The 13,991-nt window shown below is 50.3% G+C and overlaps 1 protein-coding gene across 1 annotated transcript; it reads left to right on the plus strand.

The window, feature by feature from the left end:
- Positions 1 to 10,502: 10,502 nt before the first annotated feature.
- GGI43DRAFT_216807 (copper fist DNA-binding domain-containing protein) lies at positions 10,503 to 12,695 on the plus strand. The gene is made up of 3 exons (XM_083200280.1): positions 10,503 to 10,985; positions 11,217 to 11,375; positions 11,445 to 12,695. The coding sequence occupies exons 1-3, from the start codon at positions 10,910 to 10,912 to the stop codon at positions 12,449 to 12,451; spliced, it is 1,242 nt and encodes a 413-aa protein (XP_083056723.1). The 5' UTR covers positions 10,503 to 10,909; the 3' UTR covers positions 12,452 to 12,695.
- The last annotated feature ends 1,296 nt before the right edge of the window (positions 12,696 to 13,991 follow it).

Genomic DNA, 13,991 nt, shown 5'->3' on the forward strand with positions numbered 1-13,991 from the left:
CACTGATCCTGGGATTGGGCGCATCCCTTTACTGCGCTCGCCTTTGTAGCATTCGTGGAACCTGTAGCAACTGTATTGATAAATAAAATTTCTATATTTCATCTATTATTACATGCTTTTGATGGAGTAATTAGTACATATTTATTAGCGTTCAAATGGAGATCGTTCGATATTCAAAGTGAGACACTGAGCCCCTTTCATCTGGATAATATTGACCAATGCGAACGAGTAATTTCTAATTTTCGGCAGTACACGTTCGTGCTTCCATCAGAATCATCTTTACCCGTCAGTAGCTTCATTTCTGAGCTTGGAAATCCTCGTTGAAGACAACACGTCAGGCAATATATAGGTGCAATATACTCAGCTCCATTATGATAATACCATAAACGTTAAAATTTAGCCAGTCTGTCCCATAAGGTCATAATACAACTCATTTGTAGATGAATACATGTAATAAGTTATGACCAGATCAAGCTTACACGGAAAAAAGTACTAAATGTAGGTCCGCTCTGAAATCCCATATTATCCTAGTTGCAATTAGAATCTCTTTGAGTGTCGCAAGACTCCATTAAGCGGAAATCTTGCCGCTATCTCCAATATAAACGTGGTTGACACAGAAATTAACTTTTGAACACTTGTTCCTTCCCATAATACTGACTTTACTATATGGCCAGTGGAGATAAATGCCTATATCTAGGCAGTAACTTTGACGCTTAACTGGTTCACGGCTGGGATATTGTGTACGTCGGTTGGTTTGACCGTACAGCTATCTGAGGCTCAACTTCGTCACTTCTTCCATTTGTCAAGGTTTTGTTCTTTCTCCTTCATTCACGAGGAATTGGCTTCGTGGACTCATTTTCTCGAATAGTGTCCAGCGAAATGATTGATGACGGGGCGAGTTGATCATATGTTCTCTACAGTTTTGGCGGCCCTTGGTACTATGTATCACGTACCATGTGTTAGCTCCATGTTGAAGATTTATCCAAGCTCAATACGATAAGCATCAGCGACAAGATTCCCTTGAGTTCCGTCATTTGCAGTGACCTAGGACATCTCATTGGCATTGTTGGACGTATTATCTCCATGATAGCTTTCATCACACTCATCATGAGCAGCTAGAAGAATCGAGTGTCCCATAGCTTCATTGTTTTGTAAGGTTTGCCACTCGATACAAGCTTCAATTTTTTTGACTTTGATGAGTTCCTGGTGGAAGTGGTTAAGCTCCTGACCAGTATCCGTTTTCCTGCTTATCATGGATCGACAAGCGTCAGGATATTATGTAGAAGTTGAATATTTCTGTGCATAGATGTTGCTTTCTTAAACTTAGCTTCTTCTAATGGTTTACTCACCACGCTATCAGTCAAATCTGCGTCTCTCATCAATCAACTTCTTAGCGCCATATCATCTTTGTCATTCAAGATTAGTATTGGTAGCGCCGAGATCGTCGAGGACCTGTACTATATTATAAATTTATATCAATATAAACAGATCAATATCTTTTACACTATAAGATCAATATAATATCCCGATTCAGAGGAGTGCCAGATAGTATCAATATCAACGCTAGATGGGAATGGGACAAGTCAGAGAGTACATTTTTGCGCGGCTTCATATAATACGCGTATATGAATATAGTGTCATCAAAGAAATGACTGTCAAAGAAGAGACAGGCCACTTGCTACTGACGGGCAGGGATATACATATGCTCGTATATGGCGAGATGGGCAGCGAAATATCGTGCTCAGAGGCACTCAGCCGTGCTAGCAAGGGTATTCATATATCCCAGAAGAATACTCTATAGATAGATGATTGGATCCTTGCGATATCGGCTATATATAAAACAACAGCAATTTTTAGCTAACCTCCACAACTTTCATGCATTCTCTCCTGCAGCAGTCGTTAACGCCAATCTCACCAGAGCCATCGTTCATCGTTCCACCATTGCTTGCTAGCTCGATCATAGATCGATCCCCATTAACTGTATACAGATATCTTAATATAACTGGGGCGGTTAAGTGATTCTAAACAATTTGATGGCATAAGCACTACTATCGTATTTATAGAATGGCAAAGAGCTATGCTAGCTCCCAACACTGGCTATTCACAGACTACGCTTTAGCTTCCAGGCAGGCAGATAAGCCAAGAGCGATCATTGCGCCGTAAATGCCTAGTCGTAATTCCAGTTTATAACTAAGTAACATTTAGAGCGTAATCGTTGTTGAACACGAGCGCATCGTGGATGCTCTGCTCTCACCGCGATTTCGAGCATCTCGCCGGTTCAAGCTGGCACGCACTAAAACTCAAGGGCTATTCTAGCGGTACCAGAAAAACTAGCTATGACATCATGGCAGGAACGCTGCAATTGAGTTCTTGGTAGTTCATCCACTACGGCACTGAATAGGAAAATACATAGGCCCTATCTGGGGGTATGTCTTGCACGACTCATGGCCAAACGGTCGCAATACGAGTCATATGAGAGGAGTGTATAGATGAGATCTGCCGTACGACGTATCCGCGGATGCTTAATGCTGGGGCCGCACTATCCGGATTGAAGAGTCTCATCCCTTCGGCTATTACGAAAGAAAAAATGAGAGATGGGGGAAGTGACAACAGAAACTACAAGGTTTACAAGTATACAAAATACGGTGTGAGATGTTTCTACAGCTGATTCCCGGCTTGTCGTTGATATACAAAACGACATCTCCAAGCCGGGTGCCCAGCAACGAGTAAATTGATCTATGCCAGTGCGAAAACATCTAGGTCAATGGGAGATGAACGAAGACGTCGATAGACGAAGCTATAAAAGCAACGCCATATCTGGCAACAAAGAAGAAAATTAGACAAGGAAATTACTGCATCAGAATAAGCGGTGTTGCCGTGCAAAACCCGAGGTTAGCAATCAATAACGACATCGAACTCGAGTCAAGAGCTCTTTGCATAGTCAGACCCGAGGACTAACGGACGTGGATTCGATCACGGCGAGGCCGTCAAGACATCCGCATCCGCAAATTCTTGAATCTCTCGGGTCTTGACTCCGAAAAAACTTTACCGAAGCCGCCGGAATAAGTGGCGACGGGGTCTGTCAAACACGGGCGTGGTGGCTTTGGGTACCTGCTTAGGCCCATCTCCGCCAGTATGTGCGATGGCAGCCCGAGTGAAGCAAAAATTCTGCCCAACTGTGCGAGCTCTGCAAAACACGGCAGAGAAGGGTTGTGTTTTTGACGATGATAAGAGAAAAAAACACACCCCGAACCCCTCCCCTCTTTGCGCGCGCTGCAATGTGAGGATGACCTGATCCAGCTTTAGAGCAGGTCGAGGGTTGCGAGGAACGTCATAGTGCAGTTGGATGAAAAACACATTTGACGAAACTGTGTGTGTGTGGGAGAGGAAAGAAAAGCTCGGCAGTCAGAAAAAAAAAGAGAGGCCAGCTTTTAACTGAGTGGTCGGCCAGCGCGCTTAGAAGGCGGGGCAGGTCGCTTTGGCTTGGGAAATTTTTGTGATCCGAAAATGAGCTCCACCCAGCCAATCACAGGCTCTAGATACGAAGTTGAAGAGGGCAAAGTAGAAAAAAAAAGAGGCACAGACTTGACTTGGGCAGTTTTGACAGAATCTGGCTAACGACGGCAGTCACATCAGAGTCACATCAAGTCACAGACATGTGCGAAATCTCTCTCCACTAAAAAGCGTTCGCGTGCCCTTCCCCAGCCTGGCGCCATTGTTCGGGCAGCGTAGTATTATATCAGAACCTTCTTGGGCAATCAAGGAGCGCGCTCACGCTTCCAATTGTACGGGCACGAGGACCGTTGGAGCGGGCGCTGTGGAGGGCACCGAACGGAGCACTAGCAGCTTGGGAACTTGGCGGCGCCTCCCAAGCTTCGAACAAGTGTGTCTTCAACGAAGCTGTCGCCTGCATGAGGATGAGGGGGATGCCGCACACACTTTACCGTACATACAGATAGCTTCGGTCTATAGCTTACACATCGCTAGCTGGTAACCACACCAGTTCGTTTCTTTTGCACATCCAGACACATGCCTTGCACGCATCATCAGCTCGTTCCCGGGCGATGCCGATCGTGTCGGGCCGTAATCATGGCGCGCGCCCATTCATGCCTGGAAGATCGTCGTCGTCAGCGCCTCAACTCCGCGGCCCAAAGGCTGTTATTCTTCCCAGACCCAAAGCTGTAGCATTTTGCCGCCCAAAAAGACACGCCACGGCAGCTTGCATGCGTCGCTCTGCTTTCTAGTGTGGGAGACGAGGAAATGAACGGCCCAGGGGGTGGTTTATCAGACGGCGCTTGGCTGTCGCTGTAAGAAGAAATAAAAGAGGCCCAGCCGTGCTTCCCAAAAGGTGACGAAGGCCAAGTTTCTTAGCTGCTGGGCTGGGGGACCACTCGTCTGCGCCCAATGAGCAGACGGCGCGCTCGTAGTTCTAGAAAGATCAACTATTTCGAGATCCGTTGTGGCGCTTGTGACTCTGCCAATCATGGCGCGTTTGCGATTCCGATCCATTTTCGATCCTCTTGTGGTACAGTGCGAATGCCACATGCCAGGCCATTTCGCCTTCCAATGCATCCCCCCTTCTGCCAAATTCAGGTCATTCTAGATTCTAGGCTCTGATCCCAAAGCTGGGCAGATGTCTGGCAGGTTATGTAGCACTGCCTGTAATCGTCGCTAACCCGAAATTGCACCATCTTTCCAGCTGCACGCGGTGCATACTTGTACAGGGAAGGACGCAATGAAAAGGTTTGGATCAACGGCGAAACATGTCCGGCCCTTGGCTGTATCTGGGCAATTGATGAGTTTCGCTGAGACAGCTCTCATCCTCTCTAAGAACGCTGGTAGTTCGGATCCGAATAGCCGGGCTAATCGCGTGTCGATTTCATTCGGCACAGCTTACATACAGCTACTAGCATGATCGCCGTACTTTGTAAATCATCTGCCTGGGTGTCACGAGCATTTTGAGACAGTCAGATTCGGGGCGGAGGCTGCCATTAATACGCTTCGCGCTGAAAATAGCCTGCTCTCTCGTCACCTTTTGTGAGCGGCCTTCGGTGCTGCTGGATATCGGTGCTACTGGATATGGACACTCGACATATCTGACTGCATCGCCATCCCAGACACGCCTCGTACTTCGTACAAACGGAGCATTAGCACCAGGTACCGTGCCTTGACAACATGCAGAGCACCTTGTTAGCGCAATCAGAATGCTACCAACAGCTGAAATCATCCTTGAGAGCTGCTGCAGCTGCCGCTGCTTTCAGGGACCAAGCGGCCCCCCCAGCATATGCAGCTGGGAACAAGCAGATTCGATGGCTGGTCATCGCAATTTCTGAGCTGCAGAAGGGTCCTCCAATACAATACGATACGACGGAGTATTACCGGTGGTGAATGGAACTCGTACCGCTATGGAGTCTCGGTCCAGACCCCCTACATGCAGCAGCCAAAAGTCCACCCGAATGGTTGCAGCCAATCGTACAGGCATGGCTGGCGCCGATCCTCTTTTAATAGCTCCTGGTTTGAAAAGGAAGCTGGGGCTACCAAGCAAGAGAAGACTGGTCATTTGTTTGGGAACCAAATGAGTTGCCTAGCCTTCCGTCATTTGACGAGTCAGATACACCCATTACGTTCCCCACGCAACAAAGCCTCTGTCCCCCATGCTATCCATGCCTTCATCGCGATTATCGGCCTAATTGCTGCTAGTGATGCCCAGTACAACCACCAACTAATCTACACTATTTACACGCTCTGCATCTTATACACTAGACGTGCCTATTAATACCTTGCACCGTTGGGGCTAGAGCACGCCATGCCAAGCAGAAACGCAGGGCCCCTTGGAGAGCACCTGTTGCTACCATAACGACTAGCTAGCAGCTAACATTGTAGCATTACTATGTATATTCGACACACACACACACGGACGGCATGTGCAGCATCGTGCATTATTTTATAGCTTAGCACAAGCACCACGGGCACGATTGGGTATGCTGTCCTTTGGGACCTCGAAGCGCGATGCATTACGTCACTGGGGTCTGAGAGGACCATTGCACGCCCCTGAGTTCTGCTCCGCGGAGCAAAGCATCGCCATGCGCCGAAACACTGTTGGTCATTGTACAGGACTGCCCTCCGCACCTTGCCACGAGCTCAGACCCCTTTACCGATGGGCCGACTGTTCCAGGTATGAGTAAGTGTAAGTGCTCAGTAAACGTTATTCCGCGGATGACATGAGGCTGGAAAATCGCTTTTCCATCCCCACTGCTAGATAGCTTTGATCAATAAATTGAATTCAAGACTTCTCTTGATCAGTCTTTTTCAAATTTTCATGTATACGAGGCTCTCCTCCTACGCAACGAGGCAGTGCCAAGCCAAGCTATGTTGGTGTAAGCGGCCTAGCCTGTTCTTTTTACGTTTTCGCAAGTGATCTGACGGTTTCTTGTTCGTCAAAGCGCTGCGCGGGCGACGTCGTTGCAGCCAAAGATGCGGGATACTGCGTACGGGATAGCCATGACAGAATATGTCTTGCCGTGCTAGAAACTCGCCTGTGCTTTCAGTGTTTCGTTCCTGGGCCACCCCTTTGGACTGGTGTTGGCCTTTTTCGGTCCCCACCGTCATCTGCCTGTCCTCGGTCCCGTCCGAACGTACTTTTCATCACGGTAAGGTGGGCAGCAGGGCTTTGTCACGTTGATTAGTACAACCAGGATAAGACAAGTCTAGATAAGCTGATACGCCGTGATGAAATGCACTGTATCATTGCATTAGGATTAGGATTAGGATAGCTGGGTGTACATCAATCTTCATGGGCGTTTCTTTACCTTTTTTAGCCATTCATGGCCAGGGAGAAACCCTCCGAACGGACAGACTTACTCGAGCACATGCGGCCCTTCTCCTGCTTCGTCCCTTTAGCTGATGAGGCTGTCAGGACCTTAATTCGCCTTGTACAACCACAGCTGCAGGAAGCCGTAGCAACGAGAGGCTCGGCAATATGATGGCAGGGCAAGGGACTTGCATGGGGCGTTTTCCTTTGGCTGACATACAGCCAAATAGACAGCTTCTGTAGCCTGTGCAGTCCAATCTCCCAGTGCGGGCGGTTAGAGCACAGGAATGTATTACCTAAGATGGTTAGGTACCTACCTAGGTACTGTAAGTGAGGCAGGTATAATTTACGGTAGGTACCTAGGTAAGGTACTGTAACCATCCTTCCAAGGCAGCAGTTTTGTGCACTGCCAGGTGCTGTGTATGTACACTGGAGACACCAGCACATGCCTTATTCAAGGCCTGTCTGTAAACTAGCACTACAGGAACCCAGTATGGCAATACTACTAGCATGAATTCTCCAGGGTCTTGAGCAAAGCAGAGCAGAGCATATCCGGAAAATTTCCCCAGGGATCCTCGAGCCAAAGTGCTATACAGTAGTAAACGCCAAAGCGGTATTTCCCCACCTACGGAGCATAACGGCTGTTGGGGATTGGGTTTTTTCATGCCGCGAATAGCGAAGATACATGCAAATGGTACATGATCCGGTGGAGAGGGTCAGGTCAACTGCACGAAATGTTACCTGTAGCCCGTGGCAGGGCACAAGAAAGGAAGACGAAAAGAGCGTGGCGGGAAAAGAGAATGGCGCAATGCCTTGAGCCTGGCATGGGCTAGCCTCAAGATGGTGTGTGTCGACCGTCTACGCCAAGGCTAAGCTCTACCGCAAGAACCGCTTCTCTCTCCATACATATATATGGGGAGAGGCAAGGGCCGGCTGGGGTTGGTGTAAAGAGGACTGACAGACAGACACCGCGGGATCATCTGAGGCTCATTAGTTTAGTACTTTTGCTTCTCCGTACATACCATACGAGGAAGGATATCGGGACTAAAGAGCCAGGATGGTTGGAAGGGTTAGATGCGATTTTCTCCATGCATTTCAATGCCTGCTGCTAGAGCCTCGCTCGCATATGCAGAGGCGCAGATGTGTGTATTATGGGCAGACGGCGCAATAATAGCACCGCAGCTGCAGTGAAAAAAAAAATGAGACCTAAGAGAGGGGATACATTTACAGGTATTATCTACAGCAAAATCAACCCATCGCCCAACAGCAGCAGCTCGGAGCTCGCCACCTGTATGTAGGTTGGTGATGCTGCTGACGGTTTATGTCGGACGTGCAGCATTGCCCAGGGAGTTTTAGGTAAGTGCATGTAGGTTGATACACGCACAAGCAGAGGCCGGCACAAGAGATGTGCTCCAGCATGCTTGCAGTTTAGGTAATTGGCATGTACGGAGCCTGCTCCATGCAGACTGGAGCTGTGGGCGGATGCTAGTGAGCCGGCGGTAGCGAGCGACTCTGGAAGCACCAAGTACCTTAGTAATACGGGCCTGTTTGGCGACTGGGCCTACCTAACGCAGCTGCGCCTACAGTGTCTGCTTATAGCTAAAGCAAGGCACTTGTACCTTTTGCCTCTGTAGGATGCAGGTACCGCTGGCAGTCGCTGGCTTGTCCTGGTCCTTGTTCCCCTTTCGCCGCGAAAAGGGCCTGTCCTGTCCATCCCAAGTCTAAGCCAGCCAGCCCGTCCCATCGCGAAAACAAAGCAGACACGAGCGCCGCCGATCGATGGCGATTTGAGATGGGATGGGATGGGCAGCGCAATGGCAGCTCTCGAGAGGCTGCTCCTCCGCACATCATATTCTCTTTGCGCCGGGTTAGCTTGCAAGGCGCGGGATTCTTCGGGCGCGCATCCCATCCCACTCATGCGACCGTCCTGTTCTGCTGCTTGCTGCACACCATCACCCAAGAGAAACGCAATTACCACTACAGCTAACCGCCTTTCGCCCTGTGCGCCACGCCGCGATCCAGGTCTGGAGCGCCGCGCCGCCGCCGCTGCTGCTCCTCCCCCCCGTGTATCATTGTCACTTCTGGCACGGTAGAGCGGAGCCCGCCGCGCAAGAAGAACGGCCTGGCCTGCAGGATTTCACTGTCCTGAGCACTGTACTGTACGAGCGAGCCCGCATCGGTAGGCGTCCCACGCGCCTTGTGCTTGAAGCGGCCTGGCCTGGTTTCGCTCGTTTGGCCAGCCCGGAAAGCTGCCCCTTGTCGAGGGTACTCGAGTCGAGTCGAGTCGCACCCTGGCCTGCTCAGCAGCTGTGACAACCGTCATTGTGCCAGCCCACCGTCCACCCAGTGTTTGATTCAGGATGGCGGTTCATGGCCCAGCCAGCACGAGCCAGAGAGCTGACGAGCTTTGGCGATTTGGTAGCAGAAAGTGATTAATTAATACTTGTGATCCATGCCGTTGGTTAATCACAAGTAGTACTACATGTGTACTTTGATGCTCGCCTCTGCATATATACAGAAACACTGCCCTCTTTCCACCCGCTTTTTTCCTTTTTGCTCTGACCATTTGCTCGTCCGTCTGTCCGTCTATTGTCTTACACGCATTGACTTGGGTTTCCAAGAATAAACACATTGAAAACCCGTCCTGTCCGCCGAGACGCTCGGAGCCTCTTTCTCCTCTCTCCTCCCTCCTGTTCCCCGGTGATCTGATTAGTATCTTACGAGTTCTCATCAGTATCCTCTTTTCTACTTCTCCATTTGCATACTTACATCTGCATCTATTCTTCCTTCTCCATCTACTCGATAGTGGTGGCAGCGGTGGCTCTCTTCTAGTCGTCTTCTTCTTCTTCTCCTGCTGCACCCTTCGTCTCTCTTCTATTCCGTTTACACTTGCTCGATCCTCATCTGCCGTCATTTGCCCCTCCTCCGTTACCACTGCTACTAGATACCACCACCACCTGTTCTCACGTTACCACGGCTATTGTTACCCGCGTGCGCGCAAAGCAGAACGTGTCTGGCTGGATCCGCTTGCTTTGCTGCAGGTTGACGACACTGAGCAGGTCTCGGCTGACCTGGGCTAAACCGATATTCGTACCAGCTCCCAGCTAGCGGCTCCCGGGCTGGCGCCAAACTCGCTTGGCCTTCTACATACAACCTTGAGCCGGGCCCTTTTTTCGCCAAGGACACACGGGAGACACGGGAACGCAGCAACCTCTTCTGCCGCCAGTCGATTCCGGCCTTCCATGCGCAGTCGCTTTTGTTCATATTGAGGCACTGCCGCCATCAGCCCTTCCTGGACCGACACGGGACGTGGACACGATCAACTGCCCTGCCCGAGCATCACGAACGGCGCTTTGCTTTGCTTTTAGACGCCGCAGCACGACATTCCGGAGAATTAGTATACTTACTGTACAGTACTATACTACTCCAGACTCCATACTCTACTCCATACATCTACTCCATACTTGCACTATACCGAACGCTGCTGGACTGTACTGTACAGGTATAGCTCACGCTACCGTCTATACCCACCCGTCCTCACCGGCTCTTGCGCTCCAAGTACCTACTGTACGGTACGTTACGGAGTGCATACGACATTCTACTTGTTTGATCCTCTCATTCGGCAGAAACAACCTGTCACGGGCGGATCTCGTCTGGCTCAGCTCTGCTTGTTACGGGCTACTTCATCGCCTCCCGCCTTTAGCTTTAGCCCTGGGGCCTACGACTAGCAGCACCTTAGTTCTTCTTCACCTGGCGGGTTTCCCCTTTCTAGCCTCTGATGCGCCTGTAGCGCATGCAACTGCACATCGGTTCCCACTCTGGCAATCCTGGTTCTACGCCCACCCCCCAGGTTCGGCGCAATAGCGCAGAACTCCCACGCACCACACAAAATTGCGTCGGCCCTGCTTGGCCCTGCCCTTTTCCCCGTGCCCCGAGCCGCCGATCCAGAGCCGAATACAAGCCTGCCAGAGGCCTTGAAACTCTACTTTTAATCCATCACTTCCTAGACCTCAGCCGCCTCCTTGTCCTCGCCTCTTCTCCTGCTCTGCTAAACCTCCACTGGGCCTCGCATCACGACCCTGCACGCCCCAATCCAATATGCTAATCGACGGCGAGAAGTATGCCTGCGAGGCATGTGTGCGCGGTCACCGTGTCAGCAACTGCCAGCACGCAAGTAAGTCGACTCAACTCTGCTGCGAAACAATTTCTGCCCCGCGGTTTCCCCCCCGTCCCAGCAACCCTGCCGCCCTGGTCTGTCTTTAAGTGCCGTTTTCTTTGCTTTTTCTTATTGTTGCCAACTGGTTGGATGGAGCGTCATGCATCGTGTAACACGCAACTGCAACTACTGCAAAGACTCGCTTTTGTAAGACATCAATTGCTAACTCACAGCTTTTCTGCTCTACAGACCGGCCCCTCCAGCACATCAACAAAAAAGGCCGTCCCGTCTCCCAATGTGCGCACTGTCGCTCAATGCGCAAGTCTCGATCCGCGCATATAAAGTGTGACTGCGGCGAGAAGACGAGCAAGTGCATCCACCTGCAACCACCCGCCGAGGGCCATATTGGTGAGTCTACAGAATACGAGCGAATCAGTTACCAAGGTCTCACTTCTAAACTATTATCGTGTCGCCCAGAGACCTGCTGCTGCAACCATGGTGGACGATGCACCTGTGCCGGCAAGACTGATGTGCCACTCGACACCGTTCCAGAGTCCGACTCTGAGGGCGAAATGCAAAAGGCCGCCACCCTTCCTCCTCGCCCTGTGCCCAGGAGACGACGGGCCAATACGATTCACTCGTCCGACATGGGCATGACCTTTGACCAGCACGGCCACCACAAGCCGGCCAAGCACAACCGTGCCTCCCAAAAGTGCGGGCCGTATCAGCTGAACAGGGTCAACTCGGCCGCCAGTGCCGGCAGCCTTGGAGCCAGCACCGACAGCCTGCTGTACCAGGCCCACGGCGAGGGTCACGCAGCAGTGCAACACAGCTTCCTTACCCGCGAGCAGCGACAGGTCAAGTCTGAAGCAGCATCTCCCCTGCTGTCTTCCTCCAGCTTCACACAGCTAAACAGCACCTTGCCCCCCTTGGATCTGTCGGGCATTTCAAACTATGCAACATACGTTAGCGCACCGGGCTTCGATCTCTTCTCCAGCGGGCTCCCGGACGCCGATGCGCCCATCCTGAGCGCCAGCCTGGCACAGTCAGTCGACTGGAGCCACTACGATTTGAGGGAATCCAACGGTGACACCTTCACTCCCTCCAGCTACAGCCAGGCCGGCACACAATTTACCGGCCACTTCGATTTTGGCAGCGGCTCTGAGAATTTGCCCACACTTGCCGGAACCACATCCACATCTGGCGACGTGTCCGAGGTGGAAGACTTTATGCCTGGTGGCGAGGGCGAATACGACGGATTTTCCACCAGCGGCAGCTACTTGCGACAGGCAAACGTCGACTTGACCAGCATTGACTATAGCCTTTTCGACAAGGCTGACAACCAGGCTCTGACTGGTGACTTCTCCACGGTCGAGGACGACCCCGCTTTCTACATTCCGAACTACAGTGGCACTGTCGCAGCTGTCGACGAAAGCGCCGATACTCTTGGAGCTGGCTCATTAGCCGGCTACTGGGAAATGTGATTCTTTCTTCCTTTTGGTTTATTCCATTTTTTTTTTCCACTTTTTACTTTTTTTTTTACTTGGCGTACAGAATACCCCCATGGTGTGGTTGGCATCTTGAACGCGTAACGACAAAGGCGTTGGAAATCGCTATATACAACGAAAAAAAGGGCCTTTGGGTGGTCTGGAGGGCGTACCTGATTTATTTCGGTCGGCTATCTTTGAGCGACACTTTCGCGAGCATCAAACTTCCTTTTTATTCGCTTCTTTTAGAGAATCGAGATGGCTGGCTTGGCTTAGGCTGCTTCGAATGACTTTTTGTCCAACTTCGAGAGCCAGCCTCTCGATTTCTTCATTTTTTGCCGCTTGAAACACCCGGCCTTTGCGGCTTGGGTAACAAGCGGCCACCTTTTTTTCCTCGTCTCTAGAATTCATATAATGGGGCACGGGCTACAATTTGTGGGGTGGAGGGAACCAGGGGCAACTTGGGAGGGGTGGAAACGTGGGCAATGAAGGTGGGACAAGGCTTCGGTGTCTGGGGTTTTTGTCGGTGCGTCGCTGGGCTTTTTCCTTTCCATTATGACGCTGGATCTGCGTTGTTGGGTGGAGGTCTCGATGCTTTCGTTACCTGTTTTTTTTTATCGGGTCTTTTTCTCACTGCCTTAAGCGACCCAATGGGTCTACTTGGCTTTACGAGGACATGATGATGGCTTTTTGCTTTCTATTTTTTTGATACAATCCGCAATGTTTGTGTGGAGTGATGTTCAGAGTCGCTGCACATACAAGTATATAACAGTTCTGGAACAGATAGACATTTTTTGTTATTTTTATTGAGAGGACTCTGTTTGAGTTCGCATGCTCTCAACGTTTTTTGGTGATGGCTTTCTTCTCTTTTTAGTATAGACCTGCACAACAATAGAAATGGGCGGCTTTGATCTATGAACGGCGCAATTCCAGACCAAGTTCCTTGCACTGGTTGACACTAAACTAAGAGGCTTACGGTCGCTCTTTTTGCAGAAGAAAGGAGGACAAAAAAAACTGTCCAGTCCAACTAACAGTGCAAGAAAAAATTATAGTGTTTGACCTTATGACTGGGGCTTCTACCGCTCAAAGCTTCAACTGACACCTGCGCAAATGCCGATCGCCTTGCCCGAGAGAGGACCGAAAGAGACACAGAAGAATCAACTGTATCGACACAAAAGAGGAGCGCTTGGGTCCATTCCCAGTCGGTGCCAAAGGTGTGCATCCAACGCCGAGAAATCTACCTACACCGACGAGCGTTTCAAAAAATGGGGATTGAATTAATTTTTTTTCCTTTGGTTTTGTGTGGTTTCTTGGTACTCCACTAACGGTTTTTTTAAGCTACTGGTAGTTCAGGTAGTGTGAAGATGGGAAGGAATTGGCTTCAGGAACGAAGTACTCCGTGTCAAAGACTAAACGGAAACACCAATTAACTAGAGAGATTACATAAGAAGAAGTGATGTGAAGCACTATGGGTTTAGAAAGAATATATACTGTAGGGGAGAAACCGGAACGGCTACTAAGGGGACAAGAAACGCTT

Source organism: Trichoderma evansii, assembly GCF_050947405.1.
Source record: "Trichoderma evansii strain SZMC 28006 chromosome Unknown GGI43scaffold_25, whole genome shotgun sequence".
Taxonomy (NCBI): domain Eukaryota; kingdom Fungi; phylum Ascomycota; class Sordariomycetes; order Hypocreales; family Hypocreaceae; genus Trichoderma; species Trichoderma evansii.

Excerpts from the sequence above, each read along its gene's own strand:
- GGI43DRAFT_216807 (XM_083200280.1), top strand. The coding sequence starts at position 10,910 with ATGCTAATCGACGGCGAGAAGTATGCCTGCGAGGCATGTGTGCGCGGT. Across the intron at positions 10,986-11,216 it reads CAGCAACTGCCAGCACGCAA|ACCGGCCCCTCCAGCACATC; the intron begins GTAAGTCGACTC and ends TCTGCTCTACAG. Across the intron at positions 11,376-11,444 it reads ACCCGCCGAGGGCCATATTG|AGACCTGCTGCTGCAACCAT; the intron begins GTGAGTCTACAG and ends CGTGTCGCCCAG.